Here is a 21419-nt window from a genome sequence, read left to right as displayed (position 1 = left end):
AAAAGATCCATCGATCATTAGTTTATAGATTATTAATGAAAGGAGGAAGGAAGGCGATCACAATGAAACATGAGGCATGCCTTATTCACATGACTTCTCACTCATAGCGCATGATATAAGAGGAATATAATAGAAGGACATTAGAAAGAAAAAGGGCAAGCATTACTGTGGATGGACACGATTAAATTCCAAGATATGACATCTGTATTAATATTAGTCATTCATTGAGAGTGTTCGGCAGAGACAAATCACCTTGGGAGAATTCATGGAACCTCGATTGTAAAAGGATAGAGAACAGGGCCGTCTTATATTGGCAACTTCTTGAATCGGTAATCGACTTCTTAATAAGTTATCGGACCATTCATTAAGAACATAAACCGTTATTAATAGGGAGAACAGTGAGTAATGGTGATGACGTAATTATAAAGTATAAACCATGAAAGCGGGTCTCAGGAGAATAATGGAATAGTCTCAGATCTCATCCACATCAACTTCACCAACACTAAGATCATTATCTCTGTTGAATACCCGAATTATTATATCAAATATAGCAGCGCCCTGTGATTATTCAAGTATATTGACATAACAGACACATCATTGAATTACCAGACATTATCAGACCAGCAGGATAGCAAATATATCACGATCATATCCTTGATCTGACAAATACATCAGAATTAACGTGGAGGAGAAAAACGATCAGATCAATCAATAACTGACAATTCAAATATATATAAAAGAGAAGAGATTTCTAAGTAAAAAATAAGAGAGAGGATATAGAATAAAAAGAAGATTTTCAAGAGCAGTCTTGAAGGTCTATAGTGAAAGGAAGAAGATGAATTTGATCATTTACACCTAGAAAGGAAGAATATGTATTAAGTGGACTATTGGAAGATCTACAAATGATTTTGGGAGCGGACTTCTGAAGCATTTATAGAAGGATTATAAAGAAGAATGCTTGCAGATTGGAGTATAGCAGAATTCATCATTGCATAAGTCCATTTGTCAAATTAGGAGATAAGTCCTATCCTTTGAACTATTCTTAAATTTTTAAGTTAAATATCATAATAAAATGTCTTCAGTTTGGGTAATTTTTGTATTACAGTTCTCACCTTAAGTTGGAATTGCTGTTTCAGGATAAAATAAAGGTAATCCCAAACGGGGACATTACACTATATTTATTGTGTTGGGCTAATTGATAATCTTAAATGTAAATATTTCCCTGTTGTTTCACACTATCAGTTTTTTGAGTCAAGAGATTACAAACTTCTTCGTTTTGAATAAGAGCATGCTTGACATGGGAAAGTCGAAAGCATTATTCCTGGCAAATTCTTTATTCTTTGCACTATTTATTTTTTTGTTCTCAAGTGATGTTGAAGTAAGAACAAAAGAGAATGGAATAGTAGGATCATGCTTGGTATGCATGATCGTGGCTTAGTTGAGGATAAAACACGATTCTATGATGTTAATAAGCTGATTTTAAACAATCTTCAAAAAACATAATAGAAATGTTAATCAATGTCCTGGATTGCCCTCTTATTGTTCTCTGGTTAAAAATAGCCACATTGTGTTGTAATTGAATGCTAAATTTGAAATTTTAACGTATATTCTTAAAAAATATTGTATGACTATTAGAAAATTTAGACAAATGTCTACTGCATCATGTCGATGATGTACTTTGGGAAATTCTGTGTGAAAGTTTAAATTCTCACAGCTATCCCAAAAGCACACCATCAGAAACATGTATGTTTGGAACACCTGAAACAATTACTATTCCATTGTTTTAATCTTGTTCTTAATCATCATAAAAAAAGAGAACAATTTCTTACTCTATCATTTACCTTGGTGTATGAGAATGACACGGATGATATAAGTTTGGTTAGGATTTACTAATTTGCATCATTTGCATTCACCTTTTATCACCATGTTAAATCATTAGGGAGACGATGATTGGCCTTAATTTTAATTGTGAGCTTGATTCAGATTTGATGGTGTAACTGCGGAGCCTCGCAAAGGCATCAAAAGTGGTCATGTGCCAGGAAGTAAATGCATACCTTTCACTGAGGTAAGAAAGCTTCTCTTCTTCTCAAGTGTATCATCATGGATGGTAAATGGATAATTAGGGGCATTGAGGATTATTTGTATGATGATAAGGGTTTTGTATCATAAAACTATTCATATGATTCAACATTTCATCTTTATTGTTTACCCACTATTAAAAGATAATGTGCAAAATGAAAATGTACAAAGATATAAAATAAATTTTACATAAGATCAATGTTCAAAATGATTTTATAAGAAAGACCAAACATTCCTATTTATAGGTTTTTATCTCGGGTGCTTTCATAGATAAGCAAAATTGGCAAAGAAAGGGATAGTACAACATTTGTACAATGAAAATCTTAAAAAAAAAAATCTCCGTTCATGATATTTATGCTTTGGGTCTCCTTGAGATTATGGAAGATGTAGTTTTTCTTTCATAAGTTTATCTAACAACAAATTTTTATGTTTGACTTAGCATGAGATATAATCATAACCACGTGCTCGCTTTATTGGTAACTTTCACTTTCTTTCAAAATACAAAGAACACTTGTTCTTTTTCATCATTTCTTTCTTGCTTGTGTGAAATTGTGCTCATTTTATGCTGTGAGGGGAAACAGTTACTTGAATTTCCGATCAAGAGAGTCACGGGGCTTACAAATGTAAGCCGCCTCTCTTGCCTACAAGATATTTGACTATTTACTGTCGTCCTGTAACTCATGCAAAAGCTGATTCTAGGAAGTAGAAGTGATAATATGCATTAAAGGAAGCTAACATGTGACTTGTAATGGCTCCTCAATTTGTGATGGTACAGGTTTGGCATTGTTAGCATTTACTACATCATGAATGCACAAATGGGTTGGAAAATGTAGCTTAAAAACATTTGTACTAGCAGATATTGTGTCCATAGTTAATGCTCTTAGTTTATAATAATTTAATGCATCGCCTGCATAAAAGTTTGTAAGACAAAAGCCAAACCTTATCCTCAAATGAAAAATGTGAGTAATGTCATGCAAGCCAAGCATCTGCTAATGCTTTTCTTGTGTGTTGGACAAGATATTTCTGACTTTGTCCCCTTTTTTGATTGCGCTAAATCTTTCCCAAGCACCTATCAGAGGCTGCTGACTTTCCCTTGGTTAATTCTGAAATCAGATATTCTGTTTGGATTGATTGACTTGCTTGTCTCTTTCAATGCCTGGTCTGCTTTTTATGAGCAGTGATGCTAATTGAATTGTTTCTCTTCTTTGATTTACCAGTCTACTAATTACTAATTGCAGATCTGCATGTCTGATCCGATCTCTTGCTTTTTCATTCTATTGATCATTCAATATAGACATCTTCATTGATGATTTAATCGTTCTATGGCTGAGAATTTAACCCCATTTGCTGGTTGATGATTCTGCTGATCTGCTTATTTTATCATCCAATATAGTGATTTAATTCCCCGTGGCTAATCCATGCCCTCCTTCAGACATTCTACATCCCTTTGCAAGGGGTAGCAACTTCCAATTTATAGGCACCTTTTCATATTCAAAATTGGGCACTCCATTAGGGAGGTCGGCCCTTACAAAATACAATCTTGTTTAATTTAAAACCATTTTTAACACCAAGATGGGGTAGGCTTGATTAACTAGAACGGATTTAATTTAATTTTTAAATTGGGTCTGCCCTTTGCTGGTAGTTATTATCATTACTATGTTTTCTAAAAATCTGGGTCGGCCCCTATCAATTCCTTTGCCCATTTTCTATTAATAGGTCTTTGGGGTTTGCTCTTTATGAAGGGGCATGAGAGTCCACCCTTCCCAAGATTGCTTGTCGTCAAGCAATGCCAATTTTAGTTTTGATTGAACCAACATTACGAGAATGTCATGGATATCTCTTTTAGTCAAAATTAGTTCATATCTCTTTTGATTCACTTTCATTATTCTTGTATTCTAAATCAACCAGAAAGAGTAATCATAGATATTCATGGAGTAGACATGCTGGAAACATATCAGGCATGAACCAAACGTGAAGAATACACAAAAACACGGAGCGTACAAATGAATATATGTAGACACGAAGCGTTCACGTGAATGCACTTATTGTTAGATCCTTCTTATTGACTAGAATGCATTCATTGATTCATTTTTACCTTGTAGGTAGGCAGGATTAAAGAAGAAAGAAAGAAGTATTTGGATCTGCAAAAGACAAGTGAATTGAAGGGTTTGCTAGGAGCTAGGAAAGGGGCCTAACCCCGCCTCACTACTCCCATGAGCCGGGAAGGGGGCCTAACCCCACCTTGCTGGTTATAAGCCACTTAGATCCAGAAAGAGGGCCTAACCCCACCCTTTGGCTCCTATGAGCTGAGAAGTGGGCCTATCTTGACCTTGCCGCTCGTAGCCACTTAGAGCCAGAAAGTGGGCCTAACCCCATCTTGCTGCTCGTAAGCCACTTAGAGCCAGAAAGTGGGTCTAAGCCCATCTTGCTGCTCCTAAGCATTTAGAGCCAGAAAGTGGACCTAACCCCACCTTTCTTCTCCCATATGCTCATAAATATGTCATAAACTTGCTCCAATATGCTTCAAACATTTGCTTATGAAATCACTTTGGATTTTCTCATAACCCTCTTTTACAAATTGCTATACATGTTGATGTTTTTTTTAGGCACAATCAAACACAGAATAAAATACCTAAAAGTATCTTATCCTCTCTTGAGCAAAGTCCTTCCAAATGCTAAACTATTTGATCAAGTGGAAGACTCCAAGGTTCCTAATGTCGGGTCGCGACTTGTGGATTGCTAATGTTGTGTAGCTTCGGTCAGATAATTCTGATCGTCGAAATCAAATGCTTAAGTGGCCAATTGGCCCTAAGCATTTGATAGTTGCTTTATCCTTGCGAGTTATGTTAAATTAGCTTATATGTATTGTCACTGAAGTATTTGTAATTGGTGATTGGATTTAATACTCATATATTAATATATATTACAAATGTATATATGTATCTATATATCTATATATACAATAATGTTTGTGATTTACATTATTGATATATATGTATATATAATATATACATACATTTTTGTAATAAAGAAAAAGCTGATTATTAAATATGTTTATTAAAACCAATAGGCGATATAATTGACTTGTTACATTTAATCGCTTGACAAACATTAGTCGACTTAAAGTCAAATTGGTTAATTATACCATCTTGCATCTTAGCGTATTGTCTTTAATGTTTATCAGTCTAACCCTCACGGGTTCGTGGAGACATGTCTCCGTAGAGACATGTCTCTACGTGGATGTTATTCCACGTAGAGGCATGCCTCCACTCCATTGTATATATGGTGTACAGCTGCGGTTAAGGGACAATATATAAATTGGAAATATTGAACCGACCGGCCTGCACAAAAAACGAACATTGCTGTTACATATTCATTGAAATACAAATCATAAATTCCGATTGTTGTTTCTTACTTGCTTATATTCAAAAGAGATCAAATCAATATATGATAAAAGAAGTACTTTGATAAATAAAATAACCCTTAGCATTCTCAAATCTGAGAAAATTAACATGGTATCAGAGTCAGTCTAAGGAAGATCATATCAGATTTAAATCAAGAATATAAATTATATTGAAATCACATATAAACTCCCCTATCTCTTACTTACCTCAAAATGGCAAATGGGGTTAGATTTGAGGACCGCCTTGAAGAGGCATCAAATTTCATTTCATGGAAATTTAGAATCACAACTACACTAAGAGAATAGGAATTAGAAACCCTTGTGCACAAAGATTCATCCATGCCAGAAGATGAAGATGAGCAAAGACTATGGATTAAAAACAATAACAAAACTATGAAGATACTGGTAGATGCAGTGAAAGGTCACATAGTGCCTATCATCTCCTAATTGGATATAGCAAGCAAAATGTTTTCAACATTGGAAAACATGTATGAAATTAACAACACCAACAGGGTACTATCCTTAAAACAAAAACTCCCCTATCTCTTACTTACCTCAAAATGGCAAATGGGGTTAGATTTGAGGACCGCCTTGAAGGGGCATCAAATTTCATTTCATGGAAATTTAGAATCACGACTACACTAAGAGAACGGGAATTAGAAACCCTTGTGCACAAAGATTCATCCATGCGAGAAGATGAAGATGAACAAAGACTATGGATTAAAAACAATAACAAAACTATGAAGATATTGGTAGATGTAGTGAAAGATCACATAGTGCCTATCATCTCCTAATTGGATACAACAAGCAAAATGTTTTCAACGTTGGAAAACATGTATGAAATTAACAACACTAGCAGGGTACTATCTTTAAAACAAAAACTCCCCTATCTCTTACTTACCTCAAAATGGCAAATGGGGTTTAGATTTGAGGACTGCCTTGAAGGGGCATCAAATTTCGTTTCATGGAAATTTAGAATCACGACTACACTAAGAGAAAAGGAATTAGAAACCCTCGTGCACAAAGATTCATCCATGCCAGAAGATGAAGATGAGAAAAGACTATGGATTAAAAACAATAACAAAACTATGAAGATATTGGTAGATGCAGTGAAAGATCACACAGTACCTATCATCTCCTAATTGGATACAACAAGCAAAATGTTTTCAACATTGGAAAACATGTATGAAATTAACAACACCAACAGGGTACTATCCTTAAAACAAAAACTTCATCATATAAAGATACATAAGGGTGAATCTATCACCTTATATTTCATGAGAATTACGGAATTAAAAGACCAACTCTCTACAATTGGTCATACCGCAGATAGTAAGGAGCTAACCTTGTTAGCACTAAATGGACTACCAGGATCATGGGAAGGATTCATACAAGGAATCAGTGTTCGTGCCGAACTACTTGATTTTGATAGATTAAAGACTGATTGCATCTAGGAGGAATCAAGACTTATTGTAAGGGGAGATAATCAAACCACTTCAAATGAAGACATTTGTGTTCTAAATTCTTCCTCACACAAAAAGGGAAAGAAAAGAAATTTTAAAGGGAAGAAGGAGAAAGAACCTAAAGGAAATAAAGGAAAATATTCTCACAAAAGGAAACGAGATATGACCAAAGTCCAATGTTTTAGATGTGATGAATATGGACACTATGCCATTAAGTGCCTAGACAGATTAAAGACTCAAGTCTCCATTGCAGAAGTTGGAAAATCAAGGGAAGATGAAAAATCAAAAAAGCTTGTATTCTACTCTACCTTTTCAAGTCAAGTTTCAACAAGCCCTAATACTTGGGTAATTGACAGTGGAGCATCCAGGCATATTACTGGATTCAAAGAACATCTTGATGACTTAAAAGAAAATTCAAATGAAGAAGTAACCATTAGGGATGATTCAAGCTACCCTGTGAAAGGGATTGAGACCTGCACCATAAATCTGAAATCAAGGATTTCTCTTCAACTCTCAGGAGTACTATATGTACCAGGGATAAAAAGAAATCTAGTCTCCATTTCAGCACTTGAAGACAATGGTTATAGAGTCATCTTCATGGAAGGAAAAGTCGTGGCTTGGCCAAAGAATTCAACCATAAAGAAAGCCTACACAATTGGAGTAAGGCATGGATGCCTTTATAAACTATGCACATCTCTCCCTCAAGCTTTGTTACATGAATCACCGGACTCAAATGAAATCTGGCACAGGAGGTTAGGGCATCTACATTTCCGAGCTCTTCCCACAATTGAAAAGTTGGTGATTGGTCTACCCAAATTAAAACAAAATCATGAAGGTATGTGCAAAGGATGTGCTCTTGGAAAGAACACAAAAGGTATGTTTCACTCCAATACTAGCAAAACTACAAATATATTAGAAATTGTTCATTCTGATTTATGTGGACCAATGTGTGTAACCTCCTTAGGAGGATTTTTATATTACATTTTTTTTGTTGATGACTATTCTAGGAAGACATGGATCTATTTCCTAAAATGTAAAGGGTCAGAAGGAATCCTTATGAGATTTGAGGAATTCAAAGCCCTTGTAGAAAATCTATCTTGTAAGAAAATAAAAATCTTAAGGATAGACAACGGGGGGGAATACACTTCAGAAATATTTAAGATTTTTTGTAAAAATGCTGGGATTAAGAGGGAGTACACTGTTCCCTACAACCCCCAACAAAATGGGGTAGCAGGAAGGAAAAATAGGTCTATTGTAGAAGCTACTAGAGCCATGATGTATGACCAAAATTTAAACACCTTCTAGCAGAAGCATCTAGCATTGTTGTATACATTCAAAATAGGAGCCCTAACTCTCTCCTAGATAATAAAACCTCCGAAGAAGCCTTCTCTGGAGTTAGGACCTGAGAAGCAGTATGGTTAAGGAAACTACTTGTGAGCCTGTTTGGTCAACCATTGAATCCTACTCTTGTTCATTGTGACAACCAGAGCTGTATAAAGCTATTTGTTAATCCAATATTTCATGATAGATCCAAACATATTGAGACTCCTTATCACTATGTTAGAGACATGGTTGAAAGGAATGCTATCCAGCTAAAATATGTGAGTACAGGCAAGCAGATTGCAGACATTCTCACCAAACTTTTGTCTAAAGCAAAGGTTGAGTACTTTCGTAAGAAACTTGGCATGGTTGAAAATGTAAGTTAAATTGAGAATGTAATTTTTGATCTGTTGTACTATCTCTTATTTGTCATGTGTGAAACTATATGACTATTTAATCTTTGTGTGACTTTCAAAGATGATGATTTTTCAAAGTTTCACTTATTTTGGTTAATACTGTAGAGTGACGACTTCACAGTACTCTAAACTCACTATTATGAATAGATATCATGAGACTTGATATCTGCAACTTTGTCATGATAGTTTGCATCTCTTCATGCATTATGATTGATATCACGAGACTTGATATCTTGAGAAATCATAATGATTGATATGATCATGGCGAATATTATGAGATGTAATATTCATGGATAGGCCATGACCTATATCCCCATGATAGGTATCATGCGACTTGATACTAGTGCACATATCATGGATCTTGGATACTCTTTGAGAACCATGACAAAATATCACAAGACGTGATATTTGTAGTTATGTCATGATTCTTTGATATCACGAGAAGGTGATGTCATTTGTTTGGGATAGAATTATTCCTCCCTAGCTAAGAGGGAGTGTTAATGTTTTGTAGCTTCGGTCAGATAATTCTGATCGTCGAAATCAAATGCTTAAGTGGCCAATTGGCCTTAAGCATTTGATAGTTGCTTTATCCTTGCGAGTTATGTTAAATTAGCTTATATGTATTGTCACTGAAGTATTTTTAATTGATGATTGGATTTAATACTCATATATTAATATATATTACAAATGTATATATGTGTCTATATATCTATATATACAATAATGTTTGTGATTTACATTATTGATATATATGTATATATAATATATACATACATTTTTGTAATAAAGAAAAAGCTGATTATTAAATATGTTTATTAAAACCAATAGTCGATATAATTGACTTGTTACATTTAATCGCTTGACAAACATTAGTCGACTTAAAGTCGAATTGGTTAATTATACCATTTTGCATCTTAGCGTATTGTCTTTAATGTTTATCGGTCTAACCCTCACGGGTTTGTGGAGACATGTCTCTACGTGGATGCTATTCCACATGGAGGCATGCCTCCACACCATTGTATATATGGTGTATAGCTGCGGTTAAGGGACAATATATAAATCGGAAATATTCAACCAGCCGGCCTACACTAAAAATGAACATTGCTGTTACATATTCATTAAAATACAAATCATAAATTCTGATTGCTGTTTCTTACTTGCTTATATTCAAAAGAGATCAAATCAATATATGATAAAAGTACTTTGATAAATAAAATAACCCTTAGCATTCTCAAATCTGATAAAATTAACCCATCTTGCTGCTCGTAAGTCATCCACCATCATCTCTTAAGAAAGTGGGCCCAAACCCATCTTGCTGCTCATAAGCCATTTAGAGCTAGAAAGTGGGCCTAACCCCACCTTTCTTCTCCCATATGCTCATAAATATGTCATAAACTTGCTTCAAACAGTTGCTTATGAAATCACTTTGGATTTTGTCATAACCCTCTTTTACAAATTGCTATACATTTTGTTGATGTTTTTTTTAGGCACAATCAAACACATAATAAAATACCCAAAAGTATCTTATCCCCTCTTGAGCAAAGTCCTCCCAAATGCTAAACTATTTGATCAAGTGGAAGACTCCAAGGTTCCTAATGTCGGGTCATGACTTGGGGATAAGCACAGCTGGTTGATGTGATTGTTGTTCCTCCAAGGGGCCTTACGCATATGCTTCTTAAGAGATGGATATCTTGACTTCAAGGAATGCTTTATGAATGATACGCAATGAAGCTCTTTCCTATTTACTACTTCTATTTCTAATGGTTGGATTAAAAAAATGCAAAAGCTGAGGGTTGAGAGAAACTAAGCTATGCCTAAGAATGCGAGGATGGCGGATGACTTTAGTGAAACTCAATTAGTCTTTGCTTAGACATGCAAGAACAACTCCACAAAGGCTAATGCGATCTTCTAAGGGTATTAGATGACTTTCAAATCATTACCAAACATAGACACCATAAATCAAATGCATATCAATGATTAGGTAACAATTGAACTAAAGCGCTTTCAAGGATTCCAATTGACCACACAAGACTAATTTGTAATCAACAAATTGCTAGTGGTATGGATTAGGAGTTTCACCATGAATCAACACAACATGCTATCATTCAACTTAAATACTTAAACTAATTCTGAAGATTGATTTGAGAAGATGAATAACCATGCAAGAAGCTTCAAGGATTGAATAGAAACACCACAAATTCAATGTCTTTATTTATCCAATAGCAAAATAGCAACAATTGTTCAAGTCCTCTTATCTCTCCTATTCTCTATATCTCTAATATCTCTTTCTCTAATCTTTCTAATCCCTTTACAAATGAAATGAGTGGGGTTTATATAGCACCCCCAAATACAATGAATGGCCAAGATCGAATGAAGATCAAGGGCTAAGACTTCGCCACCTAAACCCTAATTAGGGTTTGATACAATCAAAAACCTATCTAGATAAACATCATCAAAAATATCAGCCAATGAGAAAGTGACATCAACCTATCTAGATAAACATCATCAAAATTATCAGCCAATGAGAAAGTGACATCAATTGGCACAAATAACGAGGAAGCATCCTCCAATAAGAAAATGAATTGCCACATAGGATGACATCAAGCTGTCATCTAGAATTTTGTTCCCTTTTTCCTTTTCCTTTCTGGCATATTCAATGAACCTGGTCGTCATACATTCAATCTCAATTGTCGGAGCTGCTGGTAGGTTCTCAATTGCTCTTCTAAGTGGATGACTTCTTCAAAGGCTGTGACGATGGCAACATTCCATCCAGGCTTAAGATCTCTTGTCTTGCTAACCAGTACCATCAGTGCATGCACGTCATCTAATTGCTTCTCCATGATCAAACCATTTGTTCCATGGAAGATGACCTTTATTCTTTCTTCTAATTCGTTGGTGTCTATATGCATTCCGGGATCTATCTTCCTCTCAAGAATGATTTGTGTTACTTCTACAATCTTATCATGAATGAGGTGGATGGTTTCTTCAACCTGATTACACCCATTACTGATATCTTCAAAAATGACCTTCCTCATGCAAAGCAAGCTTGCCCAATGTAGAAAGCTCGGTGATGGCCCATCCTTCATTATTCTTTCCTTTATCAAAACTTGCCTAGATGTCTTCCTTATTTCTTGCAAGATTGGGACAGCGATGTCTCTAGTGTAGACAAGTATCAAATGCTTCCATGAGAGCTTGAGTTCTTCCAAGAACTTTTATAACTCTATCCAGTGTCTTCATCATGTCTCTTATGAATCTATTCGCCATCTTGAAGGATTTGTCTATCCATGCATCCATTAGTTGTGCTGAATTTCTTACCTTCTCCGCATGATCCATTGATTCTAGAGGAAGCAGTGGTGGCGGTGTAACTGATGCATCAAGTTGCCTCAACGGTTCCTTGAATTGCTGGAAGTAATTTCTCCATGCACTTACTTCTCTCTCCAGTTTCCTATTCTTTTCCACTTCCATCCTAAGCATATCATGCACTGTCTTTACCGAATCATTCATATTACCTAATGCTTGTTTAGTGGTAAGCGGACCCAAATTAATAGTTTCCATGTCATATTCATCCGCTGTGATTTCATCTTCAGATTTATCAACCATTGGGGTGACAATTTGTATCTTTCGAGAACCTGTATCATCCCTTATTACTTTAGACATTTTGGTCGCCTTCTTCCTCTCAATGATTTCTTGAGTCCGTTTTAGGAGACTATCCAAGTCACCTACTGGTTCTTCATCCACTGCTATCACCTCTTTGGCAGGCCTTTCTCTAAGCCATGCAGGGATAGATGATCTTCCTTCTCTCACTTGTGTTTCCTCAGGCAATTGCTTATCTCTAGGAGGGGAAGTTGTCTCATCGTTATCTTCTCCGTCATCTTCTTGACCTTGTGATAACTTTCCTTTATCTCGCCTTTCACTTTTGTCATTTTGAACTGTGAATTCCATGGATTCATTCACCTCATGACTCAAATCCTTATCAAGTCCCTTGTACTGATGGTCTTCATTTGGATTCATCTTTTCCTCATGCTTGGAAGAAGTATTAGAAGGATGACTAGAATTTAACTTAATGTCTCTTTCTTGATGATTCTTTTTCTCCATGATCGTCCTTTCTCTTTGAACCTTTAGAATGAGTTGATTGAGAAGCACTTCTGCTTGCACTTGCATCTTCTTCATCATCCACTCTTGTTTCTAAGTTAAATGTCATTGTCATATTTTGTTCCTTCAACTTTTGATGCTGGACATCTACCCATTGGCGTGTGTAGGCTAAGACTTGCTTCACCAAGTCTTTCAAATCTGTGACTTCCATCTCAACCCAATTGATCTTTATCTCTGTCTTCCTTTTTATAAGTGGGTTGGAGACACTTGCTCCTATCTTGTGCTTGATCGGCAACACTAAAGACTTTGCACTTCTGAATGAAGTTGAGAGGTAGTCTGGAGTGCATCCTTCTTTTCACCTCAAAATCATTTTAAGCATTCATCCAAAAGTCCTTCAACTGCCATATACGCTTTGTATTTCTTCCCAGCAACTCCCCTTATATTATCATAAGGATCAAAGTTATCCCTAGGAGCAAATGGTGTGAGTGAACAAAGAGATAATTCTTCTTTGGCACTGTCAGTTGCAAGTAGGGAGGGGCAAACTTCTATCGAATTTCCAAGTGAAATAGGGAAAGCAATGCTGGGCCCATGTTTATGCCTTTGTGCCTTGACATATGCTGCCAATTTCCTTACCACCTCAAGTAGCACCACCCTATCTGTCGGATAGTGTGGCAACATGTAAGGAGGGGAAGGGCATCCTTGAATTCTTATGTAGGTAAACTTCGGGAATTGAATGAACCACGCACCGAATTGTTTGATCAATGCTTGTGCTCCCAGAGACAACCGTTGATGAATTCCACCTTGTAGAATCCTTGTGATATGCATGACTAAGGCATCATTGACTCTTCTATAATGTTGCCTAGTCGGATGGTGTAACTGTGTATATGACTCACAAGCTCTTATTTCTCCAGGTCCTGTTCCAACTACACCTCTATACACCAATCCACCATACTCATAATTCCTAGCAAGAGAGTATATGACATAGGAGCTCATATAGAATGTCTTAGTGCGGACAAGCCTCCTCAGTTGTACAATTAGGCTATTGCTGATAAGTCTTGCCCAATTGATTGTATCCTTGCCATGAGTGACTGTCTCTATGAAGAAGAACATCCAATTCTCAAAGTAGAATGCTTGAGGTGCACCTATGACTCAATTGAGCAAAGTGAAGAAATCCCTGAATTCATCCTTGAAATCAACTGTATGTAACCTTCTGGGCATCTTGCTCATCTCGTGTAATGTCCCCAACTTCGTAATCTAAAGAAAACATATAAACAATGAATTTCAATGATTGATTTGAGGTATGTCTTATTTATCTATAGTGAAATTAGCCAAATTCACTTGAGATCATTTGTTATAAATAAGTCAATTCCCATATTCAATCCCTAATGGGATCGAGAGGACTAGCTACCATAGGATGCCCGTAGCGCTTATCAGGCCCAAGGGCGGTACACTCCCCCTTGGCCCAACAACCAGTAGCCCTTTGTCAACTGTAGTGGGTGGCCTACCTGACAGAGGCCTAGTTCCTGCTATCCCTGTTGCAGATGTATTCATTTTGTATGCCCGATATATATATATCTGTTAATAGATTATATTTGTATTCATTATATAATTCCCATTTATGTAAAAAATTGTATTTTACCTAAGTATGTGTAATTATAGTGAATTTACAACTACCAAAAATTTATGTACCTATGAATTAAATGTTACATATTTATAAGTACGAAACCTCATTCCTTTATTAAATATTATTGCAGATTTAAACAAGGGTCGTAAATGTCTTACCTGTGTCTCCTGTCGCTGCTTCCCTTTATCCCGTTTCCCGTGCGTCTCCTTTTTCTCCCCACCCTTACTCTCGGCTTGCGCTTGAAATACCCGTGGGAAGGGTATGTGAGCGGGTGCCTTTAGGGATCGTGGTTGCTGCGGTGAGTGGTGGTGACTGTTGGAGTCATCGCTCCTGCTCCAACCGCAACCTTTGGCGCTTCCATTAAAAGTCACCAGCGTTAAAAACATTGCGTCTTTTATGGTAATATGCCCTTATTACGGTATGCGTTTAATATAGTTTGTTTAGTAAATACTTTATATTGTATGTATTAGAGTTCCAATATTATCGTATTATTTCTTGGGTGATCTATATTGTCTATTAATATATATTTTTATGTTTATTTTATAATATATATTATATGATAAATATAACGTTTTATATTATGTATTAATATAATAATTTATATTGTATATTAATATTGCATTTGTATGATAGATATAATATTATATTATATTATGTATCTATATATTATGATAAAGCTCAATTAATAGTTAACATTAATAATTTAAAAATATGATCAATACATATATTAAAAATAAAACGAGGAGTCATTTCTCTCTTTCTTTTAAATAACGGAAAATATAAATGTTATCTTTTATTAAATAATTACAAAAATGTGGGGTTATGACAGCCCTCCCCACTCAAAATTTCTTGTCCTCAAGCAATCTGGGATTTAGATGATTAATGGTCTCATCTCCCTCCCATGTGGCATCTTCCCTAGGAAGGTTCTTCCATTTGACTAAATACTCCGTTATGGTCCTCCTTCTTAATTCTCTTTCTCGCTTGTCAAGGATAAGCTCAGGCTCCAAAATCAACTTCCCTTCATTATCAATTGGGGGTAGCTCGGTACAAGGGGAAATGTGTTGACCGAAAACCTTTTTTAGTCGGGATACATGAAATACATTGTGTATTTTACTGTGATCTGGTAGCTCCAATTCATAGGCCACTTCTCCTATCCTTCTCAAAATTTTATAAGGGCCATAGAATCGTGGTTTCAATTTCTCAGCTCCACTGATTTTAATGGATGTCTGCTTATAAGGCTGGAGCCTTAAGAATACCAAGTCTCCTACTTCAAAAGATCTTTCAATTCTTTTTTTGTCTGCATACATTTTCTGTTGATTTTGTGCTTGGTGAAGGTTATCTTTAAGGGCATTCATGATATCCGTGTTTTGCTGGAGGAAATCTTTTGCACCTGGTACATGACTTTCGGAGCGGATGAGATCCCCAAAGGATGTTGCTTCATACCCGTAGAGGGCTTTAAAGGGACTCATTCGAATGGACATATGATGGGTTGTGTTGTAACAATACTCTCCAAGATGCAGCCATTTTACCCAAGCATTCTGCTGACCTGAAACATAATTCCTTAGATAACCTTCTATCCATTTGTTTACGATTTCTGTTTGCCCATCTGTCTGTGGATGATATCTGGTACTTGGTGTTAACTCTGTCCCTACTAGTTTGAATAGTTCTTGCCAAAATATGCTAAGAAATCGTCTATCTCTGTCACTCACAATATTCTTGGGTAAACCGTGTAACTTGAAGATTTCTTTAAAGAAGATGTCGGCTACGTGAGATGCTCCGAAACTTGAAGGAATGGCCATAAAATGTGCATATTTTGTTAATCTGTCTACTACTACAAAAATACAATCTTTATTCTGTACCTTTGGGAGTCCTATTATGAAGTCCATGGATATACTCTCCCACTTTTGATTTGGGATGGGTAGTGGTTGGAGTAACCCCGAAGGAAAAGTGTGTTCTTCTTTATTTCTTTGACACACCATGCACTCTTGGGTATGCCTCAATACATCTTCCTTCAGCCCTTTCCATGAAAATCTTTCTCTGATCTGCTTGTAGGTCTTATAATACCCTTGATGACCTGCTAAAGGAAGGTCATGGTAAGTCTTTATAATGTCTACTTTCATATTGGATCCGGAGGGAATATAGATTCTGTTTTTGTAGAGGATGAGGTCATCAATTACCCGATAATTTTCATCTGTTTCTTTCCCATCTAGAATGTTGCTAGAGAATTCGTCTTTAGCATATTCGGTACTTAGAGCTGCTTTCCAATCTATAGATAGGACTGATAAAGACCCCAAGTAAGGTTTCCTTGAGAGAGCATCTGCCACAACATTATATTTCCCTTTCATATATTCTATGTCGAAATTATATGCCTGAAGTTTACTCACCCATTTCTGTTGTCTATCATTCAAATCTTTTTGATTGAGAAAGAACTTCAAGCTGTTATGATCAGTTTTAACTATAAACTTCCCACAGATCAAGTATTGTCTGAGCTTCTCTAATGCATGCATAATAGCTAGCATTTCTTTATCATAAACTGAATAGGTTCTTTCTGTGTCTCTAAGTTTCCTGCTTTCAAAGGCTATGGGATGTTTCTTTTGCATTAAGACAGCTCCAATGCCTTCTCCTGAGGCATCACAATAAAGCTCAAAAGGTGCTGAAAAGTCCGGAATTGCTAAGACCGGGCAAGAACTCATTACCTCTTTAAGTTTTTCAAATGCGGATTGGGCTTCATCTGACCATAAGAATGCTCCCTTCTTAGTTAAATTGGTTAAGGGAGAAGTTAGCTTTGAAAATCCTTTAACAAATCTTCTATAGTAACTGCATAAACCTAGGAAACCTCTAAGATGAGTGAGGGTTCGGGGCTTTGGCCAGTTTTTGATAGCTTCAATTTTTTCTTCATCCACCTTAACTCCATGGGTGCTGATCTTATGACCAAGGTACAAAATTTCTTCCATCCCAAACTCACATTTTGACATTTTGGCAAAAAGAGAATGTTGTTCAAGTAGACCCAAAATTTCATCTATATGTCTCAAGTGTGCTTCCCAAGTTTTGCTGTAAATCAATATATCATCAAAAAATACTAACAGGAACTTCCTTAACTGTCCCCTGAAGATGTGGTTCATGCATGACTGGAAGGTGGCAGGGGCATTTGTAAGGCCAAATGGAAGGACCAAAAACTCAAAGTGGCCATAATGGCATCGGAAAGCTGTTTGGGAACATCTTCCTTCCTCAATCTTATTTGATGGTATCCTGATCTCAAATCTATTTTTGAGAAGTATACTGCTCCATGTAATTCATCTATAAGTTTGTCCACCCTAGGGATGGGGTATCGGTTTTTTATAGTCTTCTTATTGAGTGCTCTATAGTCGATGCACATCCGCATGGTCCCATCCTTCTTTTTCACCAGTACAACGAAGGAGGTGAAAGGGCTGGAGCTAGGTTGAATGTGCCCCATTTCTAGAAGCTCTTTGATAGCTTTCTCAATTTCTTCCTTATAGCCCCTTGGGTGGCGATAAGGGGTGGAGATTACTGGCTTTGCACCTTCTTCAAGTTCAATAGTGTGTTCAAACCCCCTCTTGGGTGGCAGTCCCTTTGGGATGTCTTCAAACACCCTTTTATGTTTTCTAATAATGGGTTTAATATCAACATGAATGGCTTCCCCTTGGTTTGAATTTTGGTCTAGTATCAAGCATTGGGCAGCCCACTCTCCTTGATTACGTCTAAAAATCCTTTCCATTCTTTTGGAGGTTACCATTCTGGTTGTGCCATCATGCAACCCTTTGATTAACACTTCCTGTCCATTTTGAGTAAAACATAGTTCTAATTTGGGGTGATCGAGATAGAAGGAATGTATCCAAGGAATTCCTAGGATTACATCTGAATCCCCTAACTCGACCACATAGAAATCTTCTTTGGTAGGGTATTTCCCTAATGTTATGTTTAATTGAAGGATTTTTTTGTTACATGAGAAAGTGGATCCATCTGCAAGGGCTACTTGGAAACCCTTAAACTCTTGTGTTGTCAGCTTTAACCTTATAACCAAGCTTTTATCAATAAAGTTGTGGGTAGCCCCGCTATCCAGTAGTGCAATTACTCTCTGCCCTTTGATCGCACTTTTGATTCTAAAGGGATGGTGTTTTGAGGCTACGGAAATTGCTGCTAATGATACTTGTACATCTTCGGTAAGTTTTTCCCTTTTGCTTGGGGGTTCATTGAATTCTTCTTCTTCATCACTAGATAAGGCTTCCAAGTTGTGGGCTTGGTTCTTTCTCCCACATATGTGACCTGGTTGCCACTTTTCTTTGCACTTAAAACACAGATTTTTTCTTCTAAGCATATCTCTTTCATTTCCCTCTTTGCAATTGTGACCACGTTCCCATTTCTCATGACAATGGTAACATACGTTCTTTCTCTTAAGTTCTTCTCTTTCTTTAAAGGTGTTTCCCTTCTTAGGCCATCCTTTAGTATGTGTATTTTTAGCGAATGTTTTGGAGGGTTTCTCCCAAGTTGAAGTGTCTTCTAGGCCCAAAGCTTTATCTATGGCATCTTCTAGGGTAGGAGTTTTCAATGCTCTCATCAATCCTTTAATGGAGTCTTTGAGTCCCTCCACAAAAAGATAGGTGAGCCTGTCCTCATCCACTCCTGAGACCCCTTACGGAAATTTTTTGAAATTCAGTGATGTATTCTTCCACTATTCCCCTTTGTCTTAAGAGGGTTAATTCTTTGAAATCATTTTGTGGGTGTTTCCTCTCAAATCTCTTAATGAGTTTCTGAGTGAACTCGTCATATGTTGTTATACCATCATGACCTTGTGTGAGGGTGCCATGATACCACCACTCATGGGCTAAACCTTCTAGGTGTAAAATGGCAAATTGGACTGCATCATCTTCTGTCATGGGGCTGAGATTTAAATATGTATTAAGTTTTTGTATCCATGCTTGGGCTGATATTTTTTCGGAGCCATCAAAGTTAGGTATTGATAGTTTATTTACTTTGTGTTTTAGATCCCTGCTGAATGGTTTTCTTCTAGGGGTCTCATTTTTCTTTGCTTCACAAAACTCCTTAAAAGATACAACCTCTTACTTTTGGGCCTAATCTAGCATAGGCCATGGCCTTTTTTTCTGTGTTATTCATGGAGGAGTTATTTGTTTCTTCCCTATTATTTCCCTCTCTAGGTAGGAAATTGGGTTTTTGTATCCTGGAGCTAGAAGATGTATTATGAGTGTTTTCAGAATGATTAGAGTTTTCTTCTCTGCCATTGGAATGATTTCTAAGAGTATTCATGGTGGTATTCATATCTTGTAAGGCTTGAAGCAAAGCCTGACTTGTTTTTTCATTTTGCTCTATTAGAGCTTGAGTTTTTCTATCATTGTTTTCCATGAATGTTTTAAGTTCATTTTCCAATGGTTCACCCATGTGGTTACTACTTCCTCTGGTTCTCCTTTGATAAGTTTGCATTAACAACACTTAACAGGATGGCAGAATCAGGCTCTGATACCAATTGTAATGTCCCCAACTTCGTAATCTAAAGAAAACATATAAACAATGAATTTCAATGATTGATTTGAGGTATGTCTTATTTATCTATAGTGAAATTAGCCAAATTCACTTGAGATCATTTGTTATAAATAAGTCAATTCCCATATTCAATCCCTAGTGGGATCGAGAGGACTAGCTACCATAGGATGCCCGTAGCGCTTATCAGGCCCAAGGGCGGTACACTCCCCCTTGGCCCAACTACCAGTAGCCCTTTGTCAACTGTAGTGGGTGGCCTACCTGACAGAGGCCTAGTTCCTGTTATCCCTGTTGCCTAATTCCTCATCTATCACACTAGGTTTGGATATACAATTGATTTATTCATCATCTTGGTAATATCTTAATTTCTTCCTACTTATCCTTAATTGAATAATGCTGTGTATTCCTCAAATTATAGTTGTAATCTACTTATTACTTTAGCATATGCAGATGTATTCATTTTGTATGCCCGATATATATATATATATATATATATATATATATATATATATATATATATATGTTAATAGATTATATTTGTATTCATCATATAATTCCCATTTATGTAAAAAATTGTATTTTACCTAAGTATATGTAATTATAGTGAATTTACAACTATCAAAAATTTATGTACCTATGAATTAAATGTTACCTATTTATAAGTACGAAACCTCATTCCTTTATTAAATATTATTGCAGATTTAAACAAGGGTCGTAAATGTCTTACCTGTGTCTCCTGCCGCTGCTTCCCTTTATCCCGTTTCCCGTGCGTCTCCTTTTTCTCCCCACCCTTACTCTCGGCTTGCGCTTGAAATACCCATGGGAAGGGTATGTGAGCGGGTGCCTTTAGGGACCGTGGCTGCTGCGGTGAGTGGTGGTGACTGTTGGAGTCACCGCTCCTGCTCCAGCCGCAACCTTTGGCGCTTCCATTAAAAGTCACCAGCGTTTAAAACATTGCGTCTTTTATGGTAATATGCCCTTATTACGGTATGCGTTTAATATAGTTTGTTTAGTAAATACTTTATATTGTATGTATTAGAGTTCCAATATTATCGTATTATTTCTTGGGTGATCTATATTGTCTATTAATATATATTTTTATGTTTATTTTATAATATATATTATATGATAAATATAACGTTTTATATTATGTATTAATATAATAATTTATATTGTATATTAATATTGCATTTGTATGATAGATATAATATTATATTATATTATGTATCTATATATTATGATAAAGCTCAATTAATAGTTAACATTAATAATTTAAAAATATGATCAATACATATATTAAAAATAAAACGAGGAGTCATTTCTCTCTTTCTTTTAAATAACGGAAAATATAAATGTTATCTTTTATTAAATAATTACAAAAATGTGGGGTTATGACATCTCGAGTCTACTCTTCAATAGCCAATACTTGTTGATGACTCCCAAACATGTTTCCGGATCATCCTCATAAATTGCCTTAGCTCCTTCTATGATATTATAGATCATGCCTT

General features: G+C 36.1%; 1 protein-coding gene across 3 annotated transcripts in view; it reads left to right on the top strand.

Annotated features, from left to right (window-relative positions):
• Positions 1-21419, top strand: part of LOC131068570 (thiosulfate/3-mercaptopyruvate sulfurtransferase 2) — a 210158-nt gene that overhangs the window by 170134 nt on the left and 18605 nt on the right. For all 3 annotated transcript variants that reach the window (XM_058003796.2, XM_058003797.2, XM_058003798.2), the window contains one exon: positions 1984-2065. In XM_058003796.2, coding sequence (XP_057859779.2) covers positions 1984-2065 — 82 coding nt within the window. The remainder of the gene's footprint in view (positions 1-1983; positions 2066-21419) is intronic.

Source organism: Cryptomeria japonica, chromosome 11 (assembly GCF_030272615.1).
Source record: "Cryptomeria japonica chromosome 11, Sugi_1.0, whole genome shotgun sequence".
Lineage (NCBI taxonomy): Eukaryota > Viridiplantae > Streptophyta > Pinopsida > Cupressales > Cupressaceae > Cryptomeria > Cryptomeria japonica.
The sequence above is the reverse complement of the archived record's forward strand: the minus strand, read 5'-3'. Positions and strand labels throughout refer to the sequence as shown.